General features: G+C 42.6%; 1 protein-coding gene across 1 annotated transcript; it reads right to left on the reverse strand.

Moving 5' to 3' along the window:
- Window positions 1–2,055: 2,055 nt before the first annotated feature.
- On the reverse strand, window positions 2,056–24,663 carry LOC310810760 (cell adhesion molecule CEACAM1-like; the record flags this gene model as incomplete). The annotated part of the gene is made up of 10 exons (XM_083678610.1): window positions 2,056–4,553; window positions 14,828–14,865; window positions 15,318–15,358; window positions 16,496–16,613; window positions 16,932–17,186; window positions 17,474–17,725; window positions 19,969–20,235; window positions 20,758–21,036; window positions 22,589–22,761; window positions 24,602–24,663. The coding sequence occupies 10 exons, from the start codon at window positions 24,661–24,663 to the stop codon at window positions 4,314–4,316; spliced, it is 1,725 nt and encodes a 574-aa protein (XP_083534736.1). The 3' UTR covers window positions 2,056–4,313.
- Window positions 24,664–24,699: the final 36 nt, after the last annotated feature.

Here is a 24,699-nt window from a genome sequence, read left to right on the forward strand (position 1 = left end):
CATTATAAGGGTTTGATCCACAAATAATCTGTGTTTGATAAATTACACAGGTACAGAAGTATATAATGTAATCTGTTATATGAAGGTATAAAACAAAGAAAAAATGAAGTTAGGCCCAGTACAGAACCCCCGACCAACCCTCTGATAACAGGTTATGGATCCTCAGCCTGAGGGGTCTTACCCTGTCAGATGCTGACTGGTCCTATATAGGTTGGTGTCGATTAGATTCACTCCGCTGTTAACGGTCTACATCCCATAGTTCCTCCCATATCTTCCTCTACCCACCTCAGCTGAACTGAAAAATCTCCCCAAACCTAAAAACTGTACACCGAAGTGGATAGTCTCTATGGTTAACGACCGCTCTAATCTGATATGTGTGCCAGTTGGTGTGGTTGCGGATAAAGGGTTTATCGGTAAGGATAATTTACCCAAAGGAGGTAATAAGAGGTCAGATATAACCCTTCAGATCCTAAGATGTATTATGCACAGCAATCTATAATATTTTATGTTACCAGGAGGAGGTAAAAAGGCTTATGAGGGATGGAATGACTAAAAAAATAAAAATAAAAATAAAAAATAATAATAAAAAAATTAAAATAAAAATGTAGAATTAAAAATTGAGAAAATTGTTCCTTTAAATGCAGGTTAAATTCTTTAATGATGGCTTAAAACATTACAGCATTACAGGCAGAGTGATTAAATGGTAAAATGCTAGTATTCAAAAATGATAAAAAATTAGAAAATAATAAAACCTATCAGTCTGTCCCTACTCTGCCTGTGAAATTTAGAGAAGTCCCAGTTTCAACCCGTCGAGCATAGCCGGTTCCTCTATCCGCCAGAGCTGTTGTTATACAAACAAAGGTCCGCCAAGGTCCTCCGTTGTACTAGTGTGGCGAGGCCGACAGTCAGAATTCAATCAGAGTGTGAGCTCCGGACAAGGAGAATCTGCTATATTTGGTTTTCAACACACTCAGTTCTGCTCCGGTCCTTCAGGTGTACGCTCCGCAGCGGGGAAAGTCCGATGTACTGCTCCAGGGAGCTCTTTTTATAATCTTCAATGGGGCTTTCCTTTACCCCCACCCTCTCTTATCTAATTCATTTCGTCAGGCATTGAATTCGATCTAGTTCTCAGTCAAGCATAGAATTCTATCTAATTCATTACATCACCCTGAGTTCGCACCCATGCTTAGTCATGGGCCTAAGGGAACCTGTTGTTATGTCTACTAGACATACTTATCACTCTCCTGCTCAAACTGGACTCAAGGCCACTTCTTATTGTGGACTTCTGCAATTCTATTCTATTTTTTGTAACATACTAATCTAGGCCTTGAACTCATTTATCATTAACCAATTATATATATTTGACTCAACTTATCATTAATCGGTTACACACATTTGAATCAACTTATCATTAATCAGTTACACACATTTGAATCAACTTATCAGTTACACACTTTTGAATCAACTTATCAGTTACACACTTTTGAATCAACTTATCAGTTAAGCAGATATGCAGTTGCACCTATTTGAAGGATAGTTCAAAGATAAAATGTGTTTCAGGTTGGGCCCCCAGCTGCTAATCTTTTTCTCTTTCTAGCAGTGTCATGGTGATTCACCAAGATTGCTCTCAAATCTCGGGCCAATCCTGCTGTGCTTAACTGGGTAACGTTGGGAATGGTGTTTAGGCTGGGAAAAGGCCATACTAATCTCGCCCTCGGCGACAATTTAAAAAAAAGTAAACCAGCCTAGATGGCGTGTGGGTTAGAGTTAGGGTTAACCCTAATTGCATTGTTCTGTTTCTCCAAATCTTTTATTGGGTTAGGGTTTGGTAAAAGACAAACAAACCCTCTCTGCTATGATGACAACCTAAATTCTTACTACCTGCAGCAGGTTTTGTGTATTATGCAAAAGAGTAAGCAAGCTCTGCTTTCCCAGGTCTAGTCACATTAAGTAGCTTGTAGCTTAGTCACTACTTGTTTTGTATTTTGGGAAACTGTAAAACGTGAGATGTTAACAGACTGCAGCTTTGGGTTTGAGAGGAAATAGTGTATTCCTAATGTTTAATGTTAATGTAAAAACAAGTATATCTAAAGTTCTCTATCTCTCTGTGTGTCTGTATGTGTGCATGTTTAATGATGAAGTCACAGTCACTGTGCACACGGTTTAGAGACAACAGAGTGCATCCTATCACATTAACAAGTTAACACGTTGAGGTCCTATTCCTTTACCCATTTAAAAACCCCAAATAGCTTGACACCACACCCTTTCTCCCCACAACACCATGACAAACACGTTGGTTATGATGCATCTAATTTATTGGCATAGCAATCTTACCATATATAAAAGTGCAATGTTTCAAAACTGATAGCTGCATTGTTTATCAAAAGGTAGTTATGACTAACATTCATTATGCATATTTATAATGTGCAGTATGCAGCAGTCGACAGGTAAGAAAAGCTTAAAGGTAGACTTTGGGATATGACGTCACGCCTGTGAAAACAGAGCAACTTTCATCAAAGATATTGTAGTGAACAAGAGCGCCCACTGATGTCACTGTCCTCCGAATTAAGATGGCAGAGAGCATGTGCCGATCACATTCAACTCTACAGTGTAATCCTTTCCTCCCTTCTGTCTCAACATGCTCTCTAGTCTGTTGCATTAACGTTTTTTAAAGTCTTTGGCAGCATCGTGCCGCTTGTTTTGCTATGACGTAATATCCCAGAGTCTACCTTTAACTCAACAATAATGCTTAACTCGCATCGTAATCAATAATAATGCTTAACTCGCATCGTAATCAATAATAATGCTTAACTCATCATAATAATGCCAAATAATAATAATGCATATAAACAGGATGCAGACGAGTACCCTAGCCTGTTATCACTGCAGGTTGGTTTGACCCTCAGCTACGGTATGAATTCAGGAGGAAATGTACTGTAAAAAAGCAGGCTGAAATGTTTTGCTTGGGAGTACATTTGGCACTAAATCATACATGTGAATTAAACAAACAGTTAAACTGCACTTCAGTGTAGCTGCAAAATACATAATTTTGTTAAATCATTTTTGGAATATTGACTTGTACACAAATTAAATATTACACAGCTTGGAACCACAATAATAGCAAATAATGCTTGTAGTAAAGATCAACTTTACATACAAAAGAACATCATTATAATAATATGTCTCAGTGATTAATCAAGACACATTTACATTCATTTAGAAATCAACATATAGTAATATATTACTGAATAAGGCAGAGATACATCCACTACCCTGACGACTGAACCAAATAATAAATATAGGTTTTTATAAAAGCTTATTCTTATTCAATTGTATTAACTTCTCAAATCATCAGTATCTGATGACTAGAATTAAGGTTTATGCTGGTGTGGTCTCTACAAAATCTATGACCATTGTTTGGTGTTTGGGTAAACATCATAAGGCAAAACTAAAATATACTCTATCTTTTCATGTTACTGTTGTTAAAACAATCAAATAGTACTCCTACGTGAGCACACTGCCCGCTCTAAAACAACAGAAGGTGGCTCAGTTGGTAGAGCATCGCACTAACAATACTTAGGTTGGGGGGTTCGATTCCCGCTGGGACCATATATACTGAAAAATGTATGCACTCACTGCAATGTAAGTTGCTTTGGATAAAAGCATCAGCTAAATGGCATATATAGAATAAAAAGCAACTTTGTAAGAGAGCCAACAGAGTCATGACTAATAAACAATAAACTGAGTAATACAAATGTACACATACCACAACAAGGGCTATTCAATTTCCCATTTATGATGTCTAACAGTGCAAAAGATCTCTTGTACATAGTACATGCAAATTAACATAGGAGTGATACACACATCAGCTGGGGTAATGGCAATTTCTAGAGAGTTACCAGTAGGACACAAGTATACTAGTGCTTTTAGCCCCACAAGGGCACACAGGTAACCCACACAAGTAACCCCAGGGGTACACTGATCTGTATTATATGTGCGTATCAGGCAGCGAGTACAGTAGGTCTTATAATGGGCATTCCCACTTAATAAAAATATATTTGGAAATCACTGCTTAAGTAAACTGGCGCAACAGATCATTGGCTAAGCAGTATGGCTTATTAGCCAGGCTAACGCTCAAAAAGCTAAGATGGACAGAAACGACAGTAAAGGAGAAGGGGCACTCTTTAGGTTTTCCTTGGAAGGCAGAGAGACACAGAGAAGGGTGTGTGGGCTTCACTGACTGCGTCTGAACTCGCCTGGTCCACCCTGGTTGGCTCAAGCAGATCCGGATGAATAACGATCGGTGGATGTGGTCAGTTCTTCCGGACATCTGCGTAGATGGTGGAGGGGACATCATCCGGCTGAGGGGCGGGCCTCTTCACCTGGGGGTACTTGGATTGGTGATCTACATAGGAGGGCGGGGCGGACGACTGTCCAGGCTTGCTCTTCGGTCTGACCTGGGCGTACTCCGTGGCTGAAGTACCCAGGTTCCCCAGTTGAACTGACCCACCATCCTTCCTCTGGAAATGGCTGATATCTGCATAGGTCAGATTCTAGGAGAGATAGAAAAGGGTGACACCAATCTTAGTGTGGGTCTTACATTTGGGGCTGGACTAAATACTATTTTTCAATAGAAAATGTATTTTTACTACTCTTACTCTATTGGAGATGTATATTAGTCTAGGATAAGGCTTTATCTGTGTCCGGAAAACAAGCCGCTAAAGTTTAATGTTAGCAGTTATGTAGGTTCACTTGTTTTTTATTAATTTATTTGTTTCTTGTCCAACTCATTGAGGTTATGCAAAAGCAGGGTTGGGCAACTTCCACTAAAACAGTGCTTGCAAACTTTCCACGTTATCCACTTTTGCAGGATAATGCACCCACATGACCCAGATGAAAAAAGGTCTGCACTTGCATTAAAGCATTTGACTTTATTTTATTAATGGGTCAGTTCAGATGTTTCAGACTTTTTCTGAGATTTAAAGAGTAGCCTACTGTATGCCCCTAAACAGTGTGCACATTATTGCTTTTACCTTTCACCAAAAAGGGTTAGTTCAAGTGGAAATTCACCAACTACTAGGTAGGTTGAGTGTATTCATCTATTTGTCCAACTTCCTCTACGACAGTGGTTTTCAAACCTTTTTGGAATTTGACTCTCTTTTGTACAATGATTTATCCACATGACCCAAATGAAAAAAAAAATGTATAGAGAAACTTCCTCTATTTATTAATACACAGGACAAGATGTTATAATCCCTTGTGCCATGATCCAAGGTAAAACAGATGTAGAAGGCCAAATCAAACCAACAAAGCGAGTGATATATCCACCATTCGATGCAACACCATAGCAAACATCAGGCTACGCCGTCATAGGTCTACGGAGTCATTCCTCAGGTGGTACCATTCACCGGTTACCTACTCTAGCCAACTGAGGTAAGCAGCATGTCATTGGGGTTATCAAGTGGGCACCTTCTGTCACCGGTGTTTCGTTAAGTTAGGCCCACGACACCTCGAGAAGGCTTAACTGTGTAGTCCAGCGTCCTGGAAACACCCCCCTCAACACCACTACCTCAATACTATCTTTAACTTAAACCCTACAACCAACCTATCAGCCTACCCACCCCATCAGTGTGTGTGTGTGATGCCCTATCTAGGGTAAATGTTTTCTGTAAGGTAAGGGAACGGTGTATGTGGGGGCCTAAATAGTGTGTGCATGTGTTTATGTTTATGTCTTTATATAAGTGTAGATGCAGGGATTCAAACCCTAATTTAGGGTAGAGGGAAGGGTTAGAGGTGGGGAAGCCCCCGGGTGGATACGGTCCCGGATTAGGGAAAGGAGGGGTGAGTGTGCCCTTTATTTATGTTGTGGGGGAATGTTTGTGTCCGTGCAACTTCATGGCTAGCCTACACTGGCTAGCAGTACTAACCCCCCCCACCACACTATGACACGATATCCTCTCATAAATATAGCCAAACAATGGCAGTACAAAACCCCTCACCACCACAATATGACACGATGCCTTCTCATTAATATAGCCAAACAATGCCAAGCTATGCTACCTCATGCTCTAGTCAAGTCGCTGTTGCATCTTACCTTTAACGGGAACCCCAGCTACTGATCTTCCGCCTCAGCCACAGCCACTGGCTAGCGCTCTCCGCTGCTACCGACATATTCTTTATCGCCAGTTTCAATTCTCGTCCGCGAATACCCAGCTCCGTTAGCAGTGCATAGGTTGTCTTGGCCACAAATCCTCGACAACCAATTTCCACTGGGCGAACAAAAGCGGTCCACCCGCGCTGTGTCGCGTCTGCCGCTAATTCTGCATATTTAGCTTTCTTTCGTTCATAAGCCTCGTCAACCCGGTCTTCCCAAGGGACCGTGAGTTCGATAATATAAACTAGCTTCTGTGCTTCAGACCACAGCAGCATGTCTGGCCGCAAATTAGTGCTAGCAATTTCAGCCGGTACGATTAGCTGTTCAATTAAATCTACCTTTAACTTCCAATCTGCGCCAGTTCGCAACTGTCCCTGCGCGCAGCTGCGCCCTGGCCTCCTTACGCCAGTCTCTCCCTCTCTTATAAATGCAATGTCTTTCCGCTGGCCACTACTAGCTAGCGAGTTTACTTCTAGCCGTTTTCCCTCAACTGCAGCAGCTAAACATTTCAACACTTGATTGTGACGCCACGTGTATCGCCCTTGAGAAAGACTGATTCTACACCCAGTCATTATATGCCTAAGTGTGCATACGCTGGAACATAACGGGCAGGCAGCATCCTCACCCAACCATTGATTAAGATTTTGGGGAGATGGCAGTACGTCATAAGTAGCCCCTATGATAAATTTAATTCTGCTTGCCTCCATGCTCCACAAATCCTTCCACTTCAAGCTTCTCTTCACTACACTCTCCCAGTTTACCCACTGGCCTTGTTTTGCCTGTGCCACCGCCCTTGTACATCTTATCATCTCCTCCTGTCTGTGTATTTCTTCCACTACCAGTTTCCTCCTTTCTACTGCTGTTGCCTTACTCCACACAGGTTTTCCTGCACACAGCCCTAGACCTCCACGTCCATGCTGAACCTGCCCAATGATATCCCTATGGCTAAGGGCTGCCTGTGCCTGTTGCACTGCCTCTTTAGGCTTCCACTTCCTTCCAGTTTTAACTATGGGCGCTGCACTTCTAACAACTGGGTCCTTTGACTGGGTTAGAGTCATTTCCAGTCTAGCCTTGGCACATTTAAATTCCTCTGTCAGACTAGAAATCGGCAGCTCTAGCATGCCCTTTCCATACAGGGCCACACTGGTCAGACAGCGCGGGGCTCCAAGCCACTTTCTAATATTAGAGTTAATCAACCTTTCCATTTTTTCAACCTTCGATATGGGAACCTCGTAAACTGTCAGTGGCCACATCAGCCGAGGCAACAATCCAAACTGTAGGCACCACAACTTTAGCTTGCCTGGGAGCCCTGACTTATCTATACCTTTGATGCCTTGAATCATCTCCTGCCTCAACTCCTCACATTGACTCTTGTCATTGAGGCTTGCGTCATACCATCTTCCTAAGCTTTTAACCGGTTTCTCTAACACTGTTGGAACCACTTCCCCACCAATGAAAAACTTTTTATCAGCTATCTTCCCTTTGACAATGGAGATACTCCTAGACTTGCTTGGCTTCACTTTCATCCTAGCCCATTCTAGGTTGCTATTTAGTTTATCCAGTAGCCTCCTAGTACAGGGGGCTGTTGATGTCATAGTTGTCATGTCATCCATGTAAGCCCTGATTGGTGGGAGGCGCAGCCCTCCCTGCAACCTTTCCCCACCCACTACCCATTTCGAGGCTCTGATTATGACTTCCATTGCCATGGTAAAGGCCAAAGGGGAAATTGTACAGCCTGCCATAATGCCTATCTCTAGCTGTTGCCAAGCTGTAGTGTACTCTGCTGTAGTAAAACAGAGTTGAATGTCACAAAAGTAAGCTTTAACTAACCTCTTTATACTGTCTGGCACTTTAAAAAAGTCAAACGCCTCCCATAACAGACTATGCGGTACTGACCCAAAAGCATTCGCCAGATCCAAAAATACCACATGAAGGTCTTTCTTCTCATGTCTAGCTGTCTGAATTTGATTCCAAATCATGCTGGTGTGTTCCAAGCACCCGGAGAAGCCTGGAATTCCAGCCTTTTGCACCGTAGTGTCAATTAAGCTATTCTTTACTAAGTAACTAGACAACCTCTGTGCCACCACACTAAAGAAAACCTTCCCTTCCACATTAAGAAGGCTTATAGGCCTAAACTGACTAATGTCTACAGAGTCTCTTTCTTTGGGAATAAAAATTCCCCCTGCTCTACGCCATGCCCTAGGAATAACCTGTTTCTTCCAGACTACCTTCATCAATGTCCATAAGAACCTCAGCACATCTGGCGCACTCTTGTACAGCCTGTAAGGGACTCCATTGGGCCCTGGGGCTGAAGACGCCCTAGCCCGCCTTACTATCTCTTGTACCTCTTTCCACCTAGGTGGGCTATCGTCACACTGACTGGTTATCTCTCCAATAGGTGGAATGTCAGGGGGGAGGGGTAGCTGTCTAGACCTTTCTCTGTCTCTATGCACTTCCTCCAGATGTCCCTCAAGCTCCTGTTTTGGAGCCCTAAGGCTACCATTTTTCCCCTTACTAAATAACGATTTCACAAATCTAAATGGATCTTTGTAAAATGCTGTTCTAGCTCGCTCTCTCTTTTTCCTGTTTTTCCTAATGCTCTCTGCTCTTCTTAACACTGCCAGTCTCTCCTTCACATCTACCTGCAGCCTATTTAACCCTTCCTTCTCAGCCTCTGTAGCTTTCCTCCACTGTTTCCTGAGCTGTCTTCTCTCCCTGATAAGTCTATCCATTTCCTGTTGGCGCCTAGATTTAATTACCTCAGTACCTGTCTTCTTCTTTTTCTCGGACACGCCAAATCTTTCTGCTCCATAATCATAGATAATATCGCCCATTTTCTCCAGTTTACTCTCGGCAGTACCTTTCAACTTGTCTAAAATCCTACTCAAGTCACTGTTGATACCTTCCCATACCCTGTTTTCTGAAGCCCCTGGCCATTTAACTCTCGGCTTCTGGGCACTAATCTTTTCCCTTTTGGGCTGGCTGGTCTCTCTGTCTTCTTCAGTGCTAGGACCTACTTCAGGGGTGCTGATGTCCTGCGAACTGTGGTTTACTTCCTGCCGCTGGACTTCAACCGACTGACTTGACATACTTCTGAGGAAATAATTGTCAATGCGGGATCCCTGTGTTCCCTCTACCAAGCACTTCCTCCTCCCTTGATGGATTCTAAGACCCTTCAAAGTTGTTACCTTTTGCCAGCCGCATGAACAAGTTTGGAGCTTCTTCCCACCCATCTCTGATCTAGTGCCTTCCACAGCCATGTTTTCCCTACTCGTAGTCAGGTCCGTTCCAGAGTCAATAACCATGTTAGCCATAGATGAGTCATCTTCCGCCCCCGCTCTCGCAGACTCTAGGGGTGTTTTTCTCAAAGTCGTTTCTGTAGCTAGGTAGGGTGTAACCACTAGGTTTATACAACCTTGGTTACTGCAGCATTGAGTTGCTAACCCAATGCCGCCCCGGTGGGGTCTATTTCCTCCTGTCAGCTGTCTTTCCATTCTGTCACAAGGTCTTTCCCTAGTTGTCAGCTGCTCTATTCACAACAGTCACTAGCCTAAGCTAGCTTTAGCATTTATTAATACACAGGACAAGATGTTATAATCCCTTGTGCCATGATCCAAGGTAAAACAGATGTAGAAGGCCAAATCAAACCAACAAAGCGAGTGATATATCCACCATTCGATGCAACACCATAGCAAACATCAGGCTACGCCGTCATAGGTCTACGGAGTCATTCCTCAGGTGGTACCATTCACCGGTTACCTACTCTAGCCAACTGAGGTAAGCAGCATGTCATTGGGGTTATCAAGTGGGCACCTTCTGTCACCGGTGTTTCGTTAAGTTAGGCCCACGACACCTCGAGAAGGCTTAACTGTGTAGTCCAGCGTCCTGGAAACACCCCCCTCAACACCACTACCTCAATACTATCTTTAACTTAAACCCTACAACCAACCTATCAGCCTACCCACCCCATCAGTGTGTGTGTGTGATGCCCTATCTAGGGTAAATGTTTTCTGTAAGGTAAGGGAACGGTGTATGTGGGGGCCTAAATAGTGTGTGCATGTGTTTATGTTTATGTCTTTATATAAGTGTAGATGCAGGGATTCAAACCCTAATTTAGGGTAGAGGGAAGGGTTAGAGGTGGGGAAGCCCCCGGGTGGATACGGTCCCGGATTAGGGAAAGGAGGGGTGAGTGTGCCCTTTATTTATGTTGTGGGGGAATGTTTGTGTCCGTGCAACTTCATGGCTAGCCTACACTGGCTAGCAGTACTAACCCCCCCCACCACACTATGACACGATATCCTCTCATAAATATAGCCAAACAATGGCAGTACAAAACCCCTCACCACCACAATATGACACGATGCCTTCTCATTAATATAGCCAAACAATGCCAAGCTATGCTACCTCATGCTCTAGTCAAGTCGCTGTTGCATCTTACCTTTAACGGGAACCCCAGCTACTGATCTTCCGCCTCAGCCACAGCCACTGGCTAGCGCTCTCCGCTGCTACCGACATATTCTTTATCGCCAGTTTCAATTCTCGTCCGCGAATACCCAGCTCCGTTAGCAGTGCATAGGTTGTCTTGGCCACAAATCCTCGACAACCAATTTCCACTGGGCGAACAAAAGCGGTCCACCCGCGCTGTGTCGCGTCTGCCGCTAATTCTGCATATTTAGCTTTCTTTCGTTCATAAGCCTCGTCAACCCGGTCTTCCCAAGGGACCGTGAGTTCGATAATATAAACTAGCTTCTGTGCTTCAGACCACAGCAGCATGTCTGGCCGCAAATTAGTGCTAGCAATTTCAGCCGGTACGATTAGCTGTTCAATTAAATCTACCTTTAACTTCCAATCTGCGCCAGTTCGCAACTGTCCCTGCGCGCAGCTGCGCCCTGGCCTCCTTACGCCAGTCTCTCCCTCTCTTATAAATGCAATGTCTTTCCGCTGGCCACTACTAGCTAGCGAGTTTACTTCTAGCCGTTTTCCCTCAACTGCAGCAGCTAAACATTTCAACACTTGATTGTGACGCCACGTGTATCGCCCTTGAGAAAGACTGATTCTACACCCAGTCATTATATGCCTAAGTGTGCATACGCTGGAACATAACGGGCAGGCAGCATCCTCACCCAACCATTGATTAAGATTTTGGGGAGATGGCAGTACGTCATAAGTAGCCCCTATGATAAATTTAATTCTGCTTGCCTCCATGCTCCACAAATCCTTCCACTTCAAGCTTCTCTTCACTACACTCTCCCAGTTTACCCACTGGCCTTGTTTTGCCTGTGCCACCGCCCTTGTACATCTTATCATCTCCTCCTGTCTGTGTATTTCTTCCACTACCAGTTTCCTCCTTTCTACTGCTGTTGCCTTACTCCACACAGGTTTTCCTGCACACAGCCCTAGACCTCCACGTCCATGCTGAACCTGCCCAATGATATCCCTATGGCTAAGGGCTGCCTGTGCCTGTTGCACTGCCTCTTTAGGCTTCCACTTCCTTCCAGTTTTAACTATGGGCGCTGCACTTCTAACAACTGGGTCCTTTGACTGGGTTAGAGTCATTTCCAGTCTAGCCTTGGCACATTTAAATTCCTCTGTCAGACTAGAAATCGGCAGCTCTAGCATGCCCTTTCCATACAGGGCCACACTGGTCAGACAGCGCGGGGCTCCAAGCCACTTTCTAATATTAGAGTTAATCAACCTTTCCATTTTTTCAACCTTCGATATGGGAACCTCGTAAACTGTCAGTGGCCACATCAGCCGAGGCAACAATCCAAACTGTAGGCACCACAACTTTAGCTTGCCTGGGAGCCCTGACTTATCTATACCTTTGATGCCTTGAATCATCTCCTGCCTCAACTCCTCACATTGACTCTTGTCATTGAGGCTTGCGTCATACCATCTTCCTAAGCTTTTAACCGGTTTCTCTAACACTGTTGGAACCACTTCCCCACCAATGAAAAACTTTTTATCAGCTATCTTCCCTTTGACAATGGAGATACTCCTAGACTTGCTTGGCTTCACTTTCATCCTAGCCCATTCTAGGTTGCTATTTAGTTTATCCAGTAGCCTCCTAGTACAGGGGGCTGTTGATGTCATAGTTGTCATGTCATCCATGTAAGCCCTGATTGGTGGGAGGCGCAGCCCTCCCTGCAACCTTTCCCCACCCACTACCCATTTCGAGGCTCTGATTATGACTTCCATTGCCATGGTAAAGGCCAAAGGGGAAATTGTACAGCCTGCCATAATGCCTATCTCTAGCTGTTGCCAAGCTGTAGTGTACTCTGCTGTAGTAAAACAGAGTTGAATGTCACAAAAGTAAGCTTTAACTAACCTCTTTATACTGTCTGGCACTTTAAAAAAGTCAAACGCCTCCCATAACAGACTATGCGGTACTGACCCAAAAGCATTCGCCAGATCCAAAAATACCACATGAAGGTCTTTCTTCTCATGTCTAGCTGTCTGAATTTGATTCCAAATCATGCTGGTGTGTTCCAAGCACCCGGAGAAGCCTGGAATTCCAGCCTTTTGCACCGTAGTGTCAATTAAGCTATTCTTTACTAAGTAACTAGACAACCTCTGTGCCACCACACTAAAGAAAACCTTCCCTTCCACATTAAGAAGGCTTATAGGCCTAAACTGACTAATGTCTACAGAGTCTCTTTCTTTGGGAATAAAAATTCCCCCTGCTCTACGCCATGCCCTAGGAATAACCTGTTTCTTCCAGACTACCTTCATCAATGTCCATAAGAACCTCAGCACATCTGGCGCACTCTTGTACAGCCTGTAAGGGACTCCATTGGGCCCTGGGGCTGAAGACGCCCTAGCCCGCCTTACTATCTCTTGTACCTCTTTCCACCTAGGTGGGCTATCGTCACACTGACTGGTTATCTCTCCAATAGGTGGAATGTCAGGGGGGAGGGGTAGCTGTCTAGACCTTTCTCTGTCTCTATGCACTTCCTCCAGATGTCCCTCAAGCTCCTGTTTTGGAGCCCTAAGGCTACCATTTTTCCCCTTACTAAATAACGATTTCACAAATCTAAATGGATCTTTGTAAAATGCTGTTCTAGCTCGCTCTCTCTTTTTCCTGTTTTTCCTAATGCTCTCTGCTCTTCTTAACACTGCCAGTCTCTCCTTCACATCTACCTGCAGCCTATTTAACCCTTCCTTCTCAGCCTCTGTAGCTTTCCTCCACTGTTTCCTGAGCTGTCTTCTCTCCCTGATAAGTCTATCCATTTCCTGTTGGCGCCTAGATTTAATTACCTCAGTACCTGTCTTCTTCTTTTTCTCGGACACGCCAAATCTTTCTGCTCCATAATCATAGATAATATCGCCCATTTTCTCCAGTTTACTCTCGGCAGTACCTTTCAACTTGTCTAAAATCCTACTCAAGTCACTGTTGATACCTTCCCATACCCTGTTTTCTGAAGCCCCTGGCCATTTAACTCTCGGCTTCTGGGCACTAATCTTTTCCCTTTTGGGCTGGCTGGTCTCTCTGTCTTCTTCAGTGCTAGGACCTACTTCAGGGGTGCTGATGTCCTGCGAACTGTGGTTTACTTCCTGCCGCTGGACTTCAACCGACTGACTTGACATACTTCTGAGGAAATAATTGTCAATGCGGGATCCCTGCAGATAGGGTGTGTTGAATTTCAGTTGAATAAAGACTCAGTCTGTCAAAGAGCCAAATGGACACATTGTGCCTCTTGGCAATTTACAGAGATTCATTTGTCAGAGTTGAGCAGCCAAGGAAACAATTTAATCGAAATACTTCATAGTAAAAGGTGTGTTTTCCTGATCAATATGACACACTCTTCCTGGATGAAAGTCTGCCCAGCCTTACAGTAAACACACCACACATACTTGCCGGAAAGTGTGCTCACCTTTACAATGGGGTTATAAACCTGGTCATAGGTTGGGCCATGAGTTATAAATTAGTAGGCACAACTGGAGACAAAGCCTAGCTGGAACTTGACTTTGGTGACTTTCAACTACTGACCCATGTTTGTCTACAATGCACTGTATATTGAGGCTATTTAATTGTGATTATAAAAAGTCTATTGGGCTCATAACCTAAGTATATCGTTACCATTTCCTTATTCCCATAACTGTCTTTATACGATGATACTGATAACTGTCTTTATACGATGATAAGATCATATCTCACTGATATCTCATCAGCATTAGAGAGTGATAACTAGCCAAGCTATGATACAGTGCATGTAATCAAGCTTTGACTCTCTCAAGATGGTGAAAGCAGTTGGCCACTAATGGTGAAAGCAGTTGGCCACTAATGGTGAAAGCAGTTGGCCACTAATGGTGAAAGCAGTTGGCCACTAATGGTGAAAGCAGTTGGCCACTAATGGTGAAAGCAGTTGGCCACTAATGGCTCAACCTTTTAGGGGGCCCTTTGCTAAAAACTTCAGGGGGGGGGGCCGACCTCGCACCCGTGACTCCCCCAATGCAGTTTTTTGGTTGTTGCACTCTGGGGCCCGTAGCAGTCGTCTGGTCCTCATATAGGAAGAGCCGGCTCTGTGCACATCTACCTACAGTATACTCATATCATAGTGATAAAGGTACTGTATACATTTTAGTTGTTTTAATCTCCAATAAATAGAAACCGGATTTTAACATTGCAGGAGAGAAATGGATGATATATGCAGGACATGAATGGTTCTTTACCTGGTTTGCTGGTCCTCCGCCGTTACTGTGGCCTGTGCCTGCAAAGAAGACATGGCATATAAACAGAATTGTGCTACAACTTAAAGTGCAGAAGTAAGTGTGAAAAGTCTGTACTCATAATCTTCATTAAAGATGTTGCTTTAGATTACGGGCATGGTGGTCTTAACGTGATGGTTTAGATCAGTGTTTTACAGTGCAGATGAGAGTTCATAACGAGAGAAGGGCTAAATTAGTTAGCCCACATTCACAGTTCTAGGTGAAAAAGTAACACTTTAAACTCCTTTGCAGTTTGCATCAGGCACCAAGTTCATAAGCAATCCTTGCAATGAAGTACAGTGCACATTTCTGAAGTGTAACTTTTCTAGGCCCAAAACTGTACAGAGGAAGTATTTTTTGCAAGGGGAAGGGAATAAAGGTAAGCTTACTGCAATCAATTGAATACATAGCACATGTACACACAGGATTAACACAAACATATAACCATACTTACTGTTATTGACATTCAGGCCGGAGGATTCTTTCTTGAAGTAACTAATGTAAATTGAGTTGAAGTTAGTATTTTTAGTGTGCTTTCTACCAAAATGCTATTCATTGGACTCTAAAATGTACAAATTAGTCATTTAAATATTGTACTTCAAAGCTTCAGAAGTGTCAATGCGATTGTAAAGCGGAGATTGTAAAGCTAATGGTTGCACACAAGGGGTTGTACCCTTGTGTGCAACCATTAGCTTTACTGAACCACCAGCAAATCCTGGCAAAATCATTTCCTCAAAATGGTATAACTATAACGGTACCTTCAGTAATGCCTACCAACAGTACAAGACAAGTGAGTCTCCTCTTATCAAGCTTTAAATGTTTACTTTTTACTACAAATTCTACTCAGCGTCACTACCCCTAACTGGGTGGCTGGAATTCTCACACTCATATTCTCTCTCTCTCTCTCTCTCTCTCTCTCTCTCTCTCTCTCTCTCTCTCTCTCTCTCTCTCTCTCTCTCTCTCTCTCTCTCTCTCTCTCTCTCTCTCTCTCTCTCTCTCTCTCTCTCTCTCTCTCTCTCTCTCTCTCTCTCTCTCTCTCTCTCTCTCTCTCTCTCTCTCTCTCTCTCTCTCTCTCTCTCTCTCTCATACTGTATCACATACAGACATACCTTGGCACTACATTTCAATAATTAAACCACAATCTGGCAGCCTCGTCATAGGCAAACACCAGAGGTTTGAAAAGCACAAATAAACCTGAAGGGCAAGGAGGTGGTGGTTATTCATCAGGTGCTACACATATATGGTGTCATTTCGAGGAAGCTTTTTTCCATCAAATACTTTTGCATTTGTGTTGTTTTTCCACTTTCACTTCTGGTGACACAGGACAAAAGCTGAAGCCCCAAGCAAGAACTAAGAACTGTATACCTGTAAGTGGTTATTGTCTGATATACTGTAGTGATGTGGATTACGTCGCTCTACGTTATCAAACAAACAAACAGTGGGTGGAATATTTTCAGAAAGAACAAGCATGCCAACCCAAAATCCTAACCCTAACCCTAACCCTATCTCTAAATACAATATCTGAATCTGATTCTAACATATTGAATCTTAGATATCATCTTACAGTTTAATGTTTGTCTGAATGAAAGACTTCACTTACAAGACGTATGAAAACAACACATTTTCACTCACCCCTTTTTCATAATGAAGTAGCTTGCCACAACACCCACAACCACAACCACCAATACACCAATCACAATCCCAGCAATGGCACCAGGAGACAGACCAGGTGGTGTTAAAGAGCCCACCGCTGCAGAGACCAGGGACAGAACCACACAGACATACAGTAAGAGAAATGCAACAGTTACTGGACCGACAATGAACACTATCATAGACTATTTGTGACACACATACTGTACAAGGTCAAAAATAGGCATTTTGGCATCTGTTTCCCGATTAGTTTAATGCAACAGTGACATGACAGAATCCACCCATCCTTCAGTTCTTACTAAAGACACTACAGTAATCTATACTGAGGATTGTGAATAATACCAGTTGGTCCTATTATGTATATCATATAAATGTACTCAGCATATTTTAACACACTTCTGGCTTCTCTTAAATGTACCTTTTACTGACAGTACATGGACTGCAGATTTGGTGATTTCAGTGACGTCATTATATGCTTTACAGGTGTAATTTCCACTGTCAGAGTATTCACTCTTCTCTTTAGTGAACACAGGTGACTGTCCAAGTGTGTCTGTTCCATTCAACATCCAGGTGTAGGTGGTGGTGGGGGTTGAGTCAGCAGAGCAGGTCAATGTAAACTTCTGTCCGACTTCTATTTCTTTTTCACCCATGATAGTAACTGTATCAGGTCCATCTGGAACCCAGAGATCACAAATACATCAGAGATGGCATGCTTGTCAGTCTTTAATCACTGTAATAGTGGAGGTACAGTCTAACAGTGTTAGTTATGTTTATTAACAACTAATGCATGCTGATTCTGGAACCCTTATCCAGTTACAGTTTAGAAATGATGCTGCAACTGTGGTTTGGACATTTTGATGGAAAAAGAATGAAACACATTATGTGGACATATCTGGGGCCTGGAGTTTGTCTTGGTCAGGTCAAGGGGTCAAGAAAGTCAAGTCTGGTTAGACTACTTACAGTTTACAGTCATACTGTATGTAGCTTTAGCGGTGTTGACAGGGTTGCTGACTAGACACATGTAAAGCCCACTGTCTGTTCTAGTCACAGGGTTGAAGGACAGAACTCCTTTAGAAGTCACCAGAGGTTCACCATCCTTCTGCCACTCTATGGTGTCGATGGACCCAGATGCCTCACAGGTGATGGTGACAGATTTTCCCTCTATGATCGGCTGGTTTGACGGCCTTGAGATGATGACATTAGATACTCTCTCTGTGAAAGCAGTACAAAGAATAGTTGCAATGGAGATTACATATCATCAAACAGAAATTGTTCCCTAGAGACACAAAGGAGACAGATTAAGCCAAATCCTGGACAAGAGAACACTTTTATTGAAGATTCTCCAGGACTGGGCTTAACCTGGGAAATCATATGTAACAATGGCATCTGTTGACGGGGACAGTACACATTAACCTAAATCAACATCAATGTACAGTATATGTGTCAGAGTTAGCTAGAGAGCTAATGCACATCTGTAGTGTACTGTATGGAAAATGTGTATGAAAATAAAATGTGAGTAAAAGATCATTCAAGTTACATAATGGACGTTAACAAAAAAGATAATCAGATTGCAAAAGAATTCTCAAACATGTCGTAAGAGACAACTACAGAAAACGTACAACCAACTCCCACTTGTAGTGACGCATTCAGCACAGTACCATCTAGTCATTTAAAACCATCTGCACTGCGACACACAGAGAAGAGCTAAACAGTGCTGCCTGTTGGTCTACTGTACTTCTTAGGATTTCTTAGGATTCAAAGCTTCTCTCAAACAACCTAATTCATACTCTTAGAATATGTTTTTTCCCAAGATAGTGATTTATATTGTAATAATGATAATCATTATTATTATTATTATTATTATTATAGGAGATTATAATCATTGACTACCTCATATAACTGTACTACCTCATATAACTGAACCCGACTGTCATTTTCAGTTTGCACATGCATAAATGCACTGTTTACATTTGCACTGTTTTATTATTATTATTGTTGCTTTTTTATTATCACATGCTGCCTTAAATGTTGTTATCTTGTACATTTTGTTTAGTATATATTGTATATTTTTTAGTATTGTACATTTTACATTGGTTGGCATTCTGCGGACAGCAAAGCAAGAATTTCATTGTACAGGGAAACGTGTTTTCTACTGTGCATATGATAATAAACACTTTGAATCTTGAATTATTATTATTATTAATAATAATAATGCATTACATTTGTATCGCGCTTTCTCATGGACTCAAAGCGCTTTACATGTCAAGAATATGAAAAATAGAAAATAAAAATAAAAATATAATAAAAAATACAATATTATACTGTAGATTGCACTTGTTCCAGATAACACAGAATCCTTTTCCTCTCATTGTTCAGTTACACGGTAATGTTTTGGGTACAGTCACATGCCTTTGTGATAGTATAAGGTTATATAAGCTTTGAATATGTTTCCCTGTGTACACATTTCCGTGTGTGATATCAAGCTCACTACCACAAAGATTACCCTAATTATCCATGGATCGTGTAAAGATTTATCTGGACCTGTTCTATTAATCATTGTGTGACAAGAAGAAACAACAAAAAAAGTTTTAAAAAGTACTTTTTTCAGGTCATTGCACAGTCCACATCTCTTCTGTGTCAAATAACTATGCCTGTGTGGCCAGTATTTATGTGTGTCTGTTTCACAATAAGTCTGGTCGTGTTACAATTAGAACAGGGATAGGCTTATGTTCTATCATATACAAATAAATTAGGCTTATTTGTGTAAACGTGGCGTGTGCAGGACTCTTCTGAACATGTTCTACCAGTCAGTGGTGGCCAGCGCAGTGCTGTACACGGTTGTATGCTGGGGGGAGGCAGCATCAAGGAAGGTGACACAAAGAGGCTGAACAAGCTTATTGGGGAAGCTGGTTCTGTCCTCGGTGTCTCCCTGGACACTGTGGAGGAGGTGGCCAATAGAAGGATGAGGACCAAACTCCTGGCCATCATGGACAACCCCTCCCATCCCCTACATGACACTGTGGCAGAGCAGAGAAGCTGCTTCAGTAACAGACTACTACAACCACGTTGCACTAAGGAGCACTATAGGAGATCTTTTCTGCCTGCCGCAATAAGACTGTACAACTCCTCCTCTGGCTGGCTCGATCGGGGTGATCAGAGTCAGGCTAGGGGATGTTAAATCATACTGGACTGTTCTTACCGTATGTAATGTTTCAAATGTCTATTTTATTCTATTATTCTATTGTCACTTTATTTTGTTGTTGTTGTTTGTGATGTGAGCTGCTGTAACGCCTTAATTTCCCCTCAGGGGTCAAGGCGATTTGGAATTTTCAATGGTAGGCATAACAAAGCCATAACATAACTAGCTACTGCCGATCGCCAAATATAAATCCTCAGAGCCAGTCTCTAACCACTTCGTCAACAAGTGAGCACACACAGCTCCTCTCCCCACTTACCGAACACACTGATGTGTGAGGGTTCTGATGTCTGGTACCTCAGGGTTCTGGTATTATGGGCCATGCAGCTGTAGCTACCACTCTGATTAGTCTGAATGCTCTCCAGTATGAGTTCCGGCTGCTTATTGGACAGTAGAGTTCCATTGAGTAACCACTGAAACTCGGCAGGAGGCATGGAATCAGCTGAGCAGGACAGGGTGAGGTCTGACCCTGATCCATATACGAGACCTGGAGGTGTCACCCTCACAACTGTGTTTTCTGGACCATCTGAAAATGAATGGTCCATGTCAACCACCAGCATTGAAGACTGTATGTTAATCAAAAGCTAGGTGGACAGGCTGACATTTGACCATCATCCATACAGTAAAGCTTGAAGGTATTGGCATTGTTGTTTTATCTGGACCATCTGCAATACATGGTCCATGCCAAACACCAGCACTTAAGAAGTATGGCCTTTCAAAAGCAATATGAAGTAATACTATAAAACATGTCCAAAAGATATCTTATGAATATAAGAATGCATCTACTCTATGTAGCTTCAGTGTCCCATCACCAGCAATCAGCCACCCAATAAAAGCCCATTTAAGCAACAACACGGAAAGAAGATTGGAAGACCATAGAAACATGCCACAGAAGGAGAAACACCTCTCTATAGCTTGATACATTAGTGACTTACAGCACAAGGAACCATATGTTCACAGTCTGGATTTGAAACACCATTTTCAAAGATTTCACAATAGCTTTTTCCACATGCATACACTTCAGAAGAGTTTGGCATTAGTGACTCACAGTTGATGGTGAGGGTTAGAGGCTGGCTGGTTTCACTACTGATGGGGTTGGACACTGTGCATGTGAACGGTCCCTGGTCATAGCGGGTCACATTGGCTATGGTGAGAGTTCTGCCTCCATCACCAAGCTGAACTCCATCACTGGCTGTGACCTCAGAGCTGCCATTCAGCCAGAGGTAGGAGAGGGAGGAGCCAGAGGAGGAGCAGGACAGACTGACAGAACTGTTGAACTCTACTATGTCAGGGCCATTATAAGTTATCACCACATTGGTGACTGGCTCTGTGGGTTCAAAACACAACAACATTCTTTTTGACCATTTCATCCACAGTGCTTGGCTTCATTTCCCCCACATGTTTTTTCAGCTGAATGAAACACTTCATGATAAGTGTCTTGCCGTACATCTAACAGTAGTAGTGACACATGGAATTGAAACCAGCAACTGTCCTGTCCATTGCTGCTTAAATTAGTTGTGTGTCAAGTAGGCGAGGGTTATTCAATTGGCTGCTCACGCTAGAACTTTTGTTATTGAAAATCTGAATGATTAAAACCAGATATAAAAATGTAGAAATGATAATGACCTATCTATTTTTTAAGATAGATATTTCATATTTTGCACAATTGTGGTTCCACAATCACACATGGAATGTCTCTCTAAGCAACAATATCAGAAACATTTAAAAATGTCTAATCAAATGACAGAAGAAAATGTGTGTGCTGTTGTTATTATGGGGCAGCAGGTAGCCTGGAGGTTAGAGAGCCCGCTCCTGGTAATAAGACTAAGACTGGAGGGGAGGGAGCCGGATGTGAGCTGGTGACTGGAGGGTGACTGGAGGGTGACTGGAGGGTGACTGGAGGGTTACTGGCATCATATCCAGGTGCCTATCACTGCCGTTGTGCCCTTGAGCAAGGCACTTAACCCCTAACTGCTCCAGGGGCACTGGAATATGGCTGACCCTGTGCCCAGAGCCCTGTTCTCCCTTTGGGGTGTGCAGTGCGTGTGTTGTCTCGGATGGGGGGTGTGCAGTGCATGTGTGTTGTCACATTCCAACAATTGATGTGAATTGATTACATGGCCAATAAACAGTCTTAGTCTTATTACCAGAAACGTAATTCACTCAGGGAAATTCTGGAACTCTCCATGGTTATCACACCTCAGTGATGCAAAATTTTATTTTCAACATTAAATTAATATTTACTTCATAGAACTGCTGTTTTTTGGAGATGATAAGTGACATGTGTAAGCATTAATCCAATGTAGGCTATTTCTACAGTATGCAAAAACTGTTTTCAAGCCCCCTGACCATCTGTTAAGAAAAACAATGACCAGAGGCTAAACGTACAGTAACTGAAGACTCCTGAATAGGGCTTCACCAGATGACCAAACTGTGTCTCCATTCAATGCAGCTTTTTACACATCTGCACTTGATCAATAATGCTGAACAGCACAAGAGGAGAAGGCATAGTCTGGATTGTCTGGTCCAGTTACAGTACAAACATCTTGATCACTGAACCATAGATGTTAACTTAACTCAGTATGTCAGAGAGTTAATGTTACACTACTCAAATACTTTACATCACTGTGAATAGATAAAACAGATATATGGTTCTCCATAGATCAATAAACCATATTTGAGAAACAGCACCTCTTTATCCTCCTTGAAAATTAGCTAGAGCTGTTTCTGCTTTCACCAGAAAGGGAATTTGTGAACCTCACTCATAATGTTGTTGTGTCACAGTTGTCTTAGCTTCCCTAATAAACATCTTAATGCAATGCACTGAATGTGAAGTAGCAAACACTGGAGTATGACCTGCTGAAAGAACAAGTACTCACCATAAACCTCCAGTTTAATATCTCCGTTCAGTGCGCTGCCGGTATCTGGTATTATCACAACTCTGTAGTCTCCACTGTCACTCAGGGTCAGATCCCTCAGCTCCAGAGATCCAGTGGTTTTGTCCAGAGTGATCCTGTCTTCGTATCCAGGCACTATGTCATCATTATTGGGCCTGGCAGTTATTATATTAACCGTAGTATTAACTGTCCAGACAATTGTAAGAAATTGAATGTTTGTTGGAGTGACGGTTGTGATAAATGTCACATTCCCGTTTAACATCCCATTCAGAGGACCTGCTGGTAACACTCCTGCTCCATAAGACAACCCTGAGGAGACAAGAGAGCCAAAAACAACATGTAAATGCATGGGCTTCTATGAATAGTTTTTGTCTGTTAAGAACATCATCTACATTTGTACATCTGCAACATTGTGTTACACTGCGGTGCTGTATGATTTGAACATTGGACCGGCTATTAAGATGTCAGTCATCTCCCCAACCTGTAGTACAGTATGCTAGTGTCAGTGTTGAAAATGGAATTAATTCATTTGGGGAACCCTGGTAAAGCTACAGTATACATTTGTTAAAGTCTCCTATGAGACAAAAAACAAAACAAGGGACAATGGGGTAATAGGTCAAATCTTTGTTTCAGATATGATAAGGTCACAGTGTTCTGCTCCCATTAAATATGCAATACTTAATTAGTTGTGCAGCCAAATGGCTGGCCTAAAACTTTTTGGTATGAAGTTGAGAGATGGGGCAGGGGAAATGTGCTAACTCTCAAATTCATAGGCAGAGCTCTGGATGCAAGGACTAACAGTCCATGATGTTGAAATGATCATTTTAAACATATTTTAAAGATACATCATATTTGTTGACAGAGACATTGTGTATATACAATGAAGTAAAACTACCTTGAATTTGGGGTTGTGAGCTGTAGGCCTGCTAAGCCCAGTAGGCAAGAACCAATAGGTATATATCATGAAGTGGAATAAACATTGACAGAACAAATCCCAAATCGTGCTCTTTAGGTATTTAGAAGTCAGTAGCCTATATGAAATTACTGCACATTTTACTCTGGCTGTAGCTCTTAAGATCAACTTTGATTCATATGTTTGAAAACTGCTATTTTATATCACGACTTTTCACACATTTATCATTTCACACAACAGCAATACAATAAACAGTGTTGTTAAATTCCCTCTTACCTACAAAAGCCAGTAAAAATATTGAAAGAAAATACTGAAGTTTGTGAGAATCCATTCAAACCATGAGTCCCTGATGGGTTCCGCTTTTCTCTTGTTATGTGTTATGTCCACCAAATACCCCAATTCTCTCTGTGTCACTGCTCACCACTGCACTTTGAGAGACAAACTTTAGCCAATGATTGGTATACTTCCTTGAACTGCAAACACGTAGCCTACCAGTCGGCATGATACAGGGCTCGGCCAGAGATTGTATGTCAGCTACCACCCATCATGGTAAATAGCAGCAGATTTCCCTCTAGTGGCTGAAGTTATCCTCTGCACTTGTTCTCGGCTCTAAATAAAAAATGTGTGAAACAAGTTTGCCATCTTCCATGCAATGCAATGCAATGCAACACCCAATATTCTTGCAGAAACGTCCCCCGTGCTGTGTGTGCCTATGTCTTTAGCTGACCAGCAAAGGAGGTCATTTTGTTTTGTTTTCAGGTACAAAATGTGCAGGTAGAGGTGCACGGAGTATGTGATCTGTGTAGAATAAACGTTCCCAGGGGAATCTTATTGTCATAATGATGATAAGCACAGTATGTACGTGTTAAGTCCCGCCCTATTCCTTAGTTTATGTTTGTCTCTGTTTCATATTATTTATTTATTTTTTCCTTGTCATACCGGCCCGATGCTCTGTCTCGCCTGTTTGACCCTGACTCAGCCCCAAGGTCTCCCAATAACATCCTGCCCCCCTCCTGTGTGGTGGGGGCTGTTACATGGGGCATTGAGGACGAGGTCAGACAGATGAGTTAACACCCAAGTACCGGATGGCTGTCCCCCAAACCGGCTGTTTGTTCCTGACTCCCATCGCTTGCAGGTCATCCATTGGGCTCACACCTCCATTCTCTCCTGTCACCCTGGT

This window comes from Argentina silus, assembly GCF_951799395.1.
Source record: "Argentina silus genome assembly, chromosome: 10".
NCBI lineage: Eukaryota > Metazoa > Chordata > Actinopteri > Argentiniformes > Argentinidae > Argentina > Argentina silus.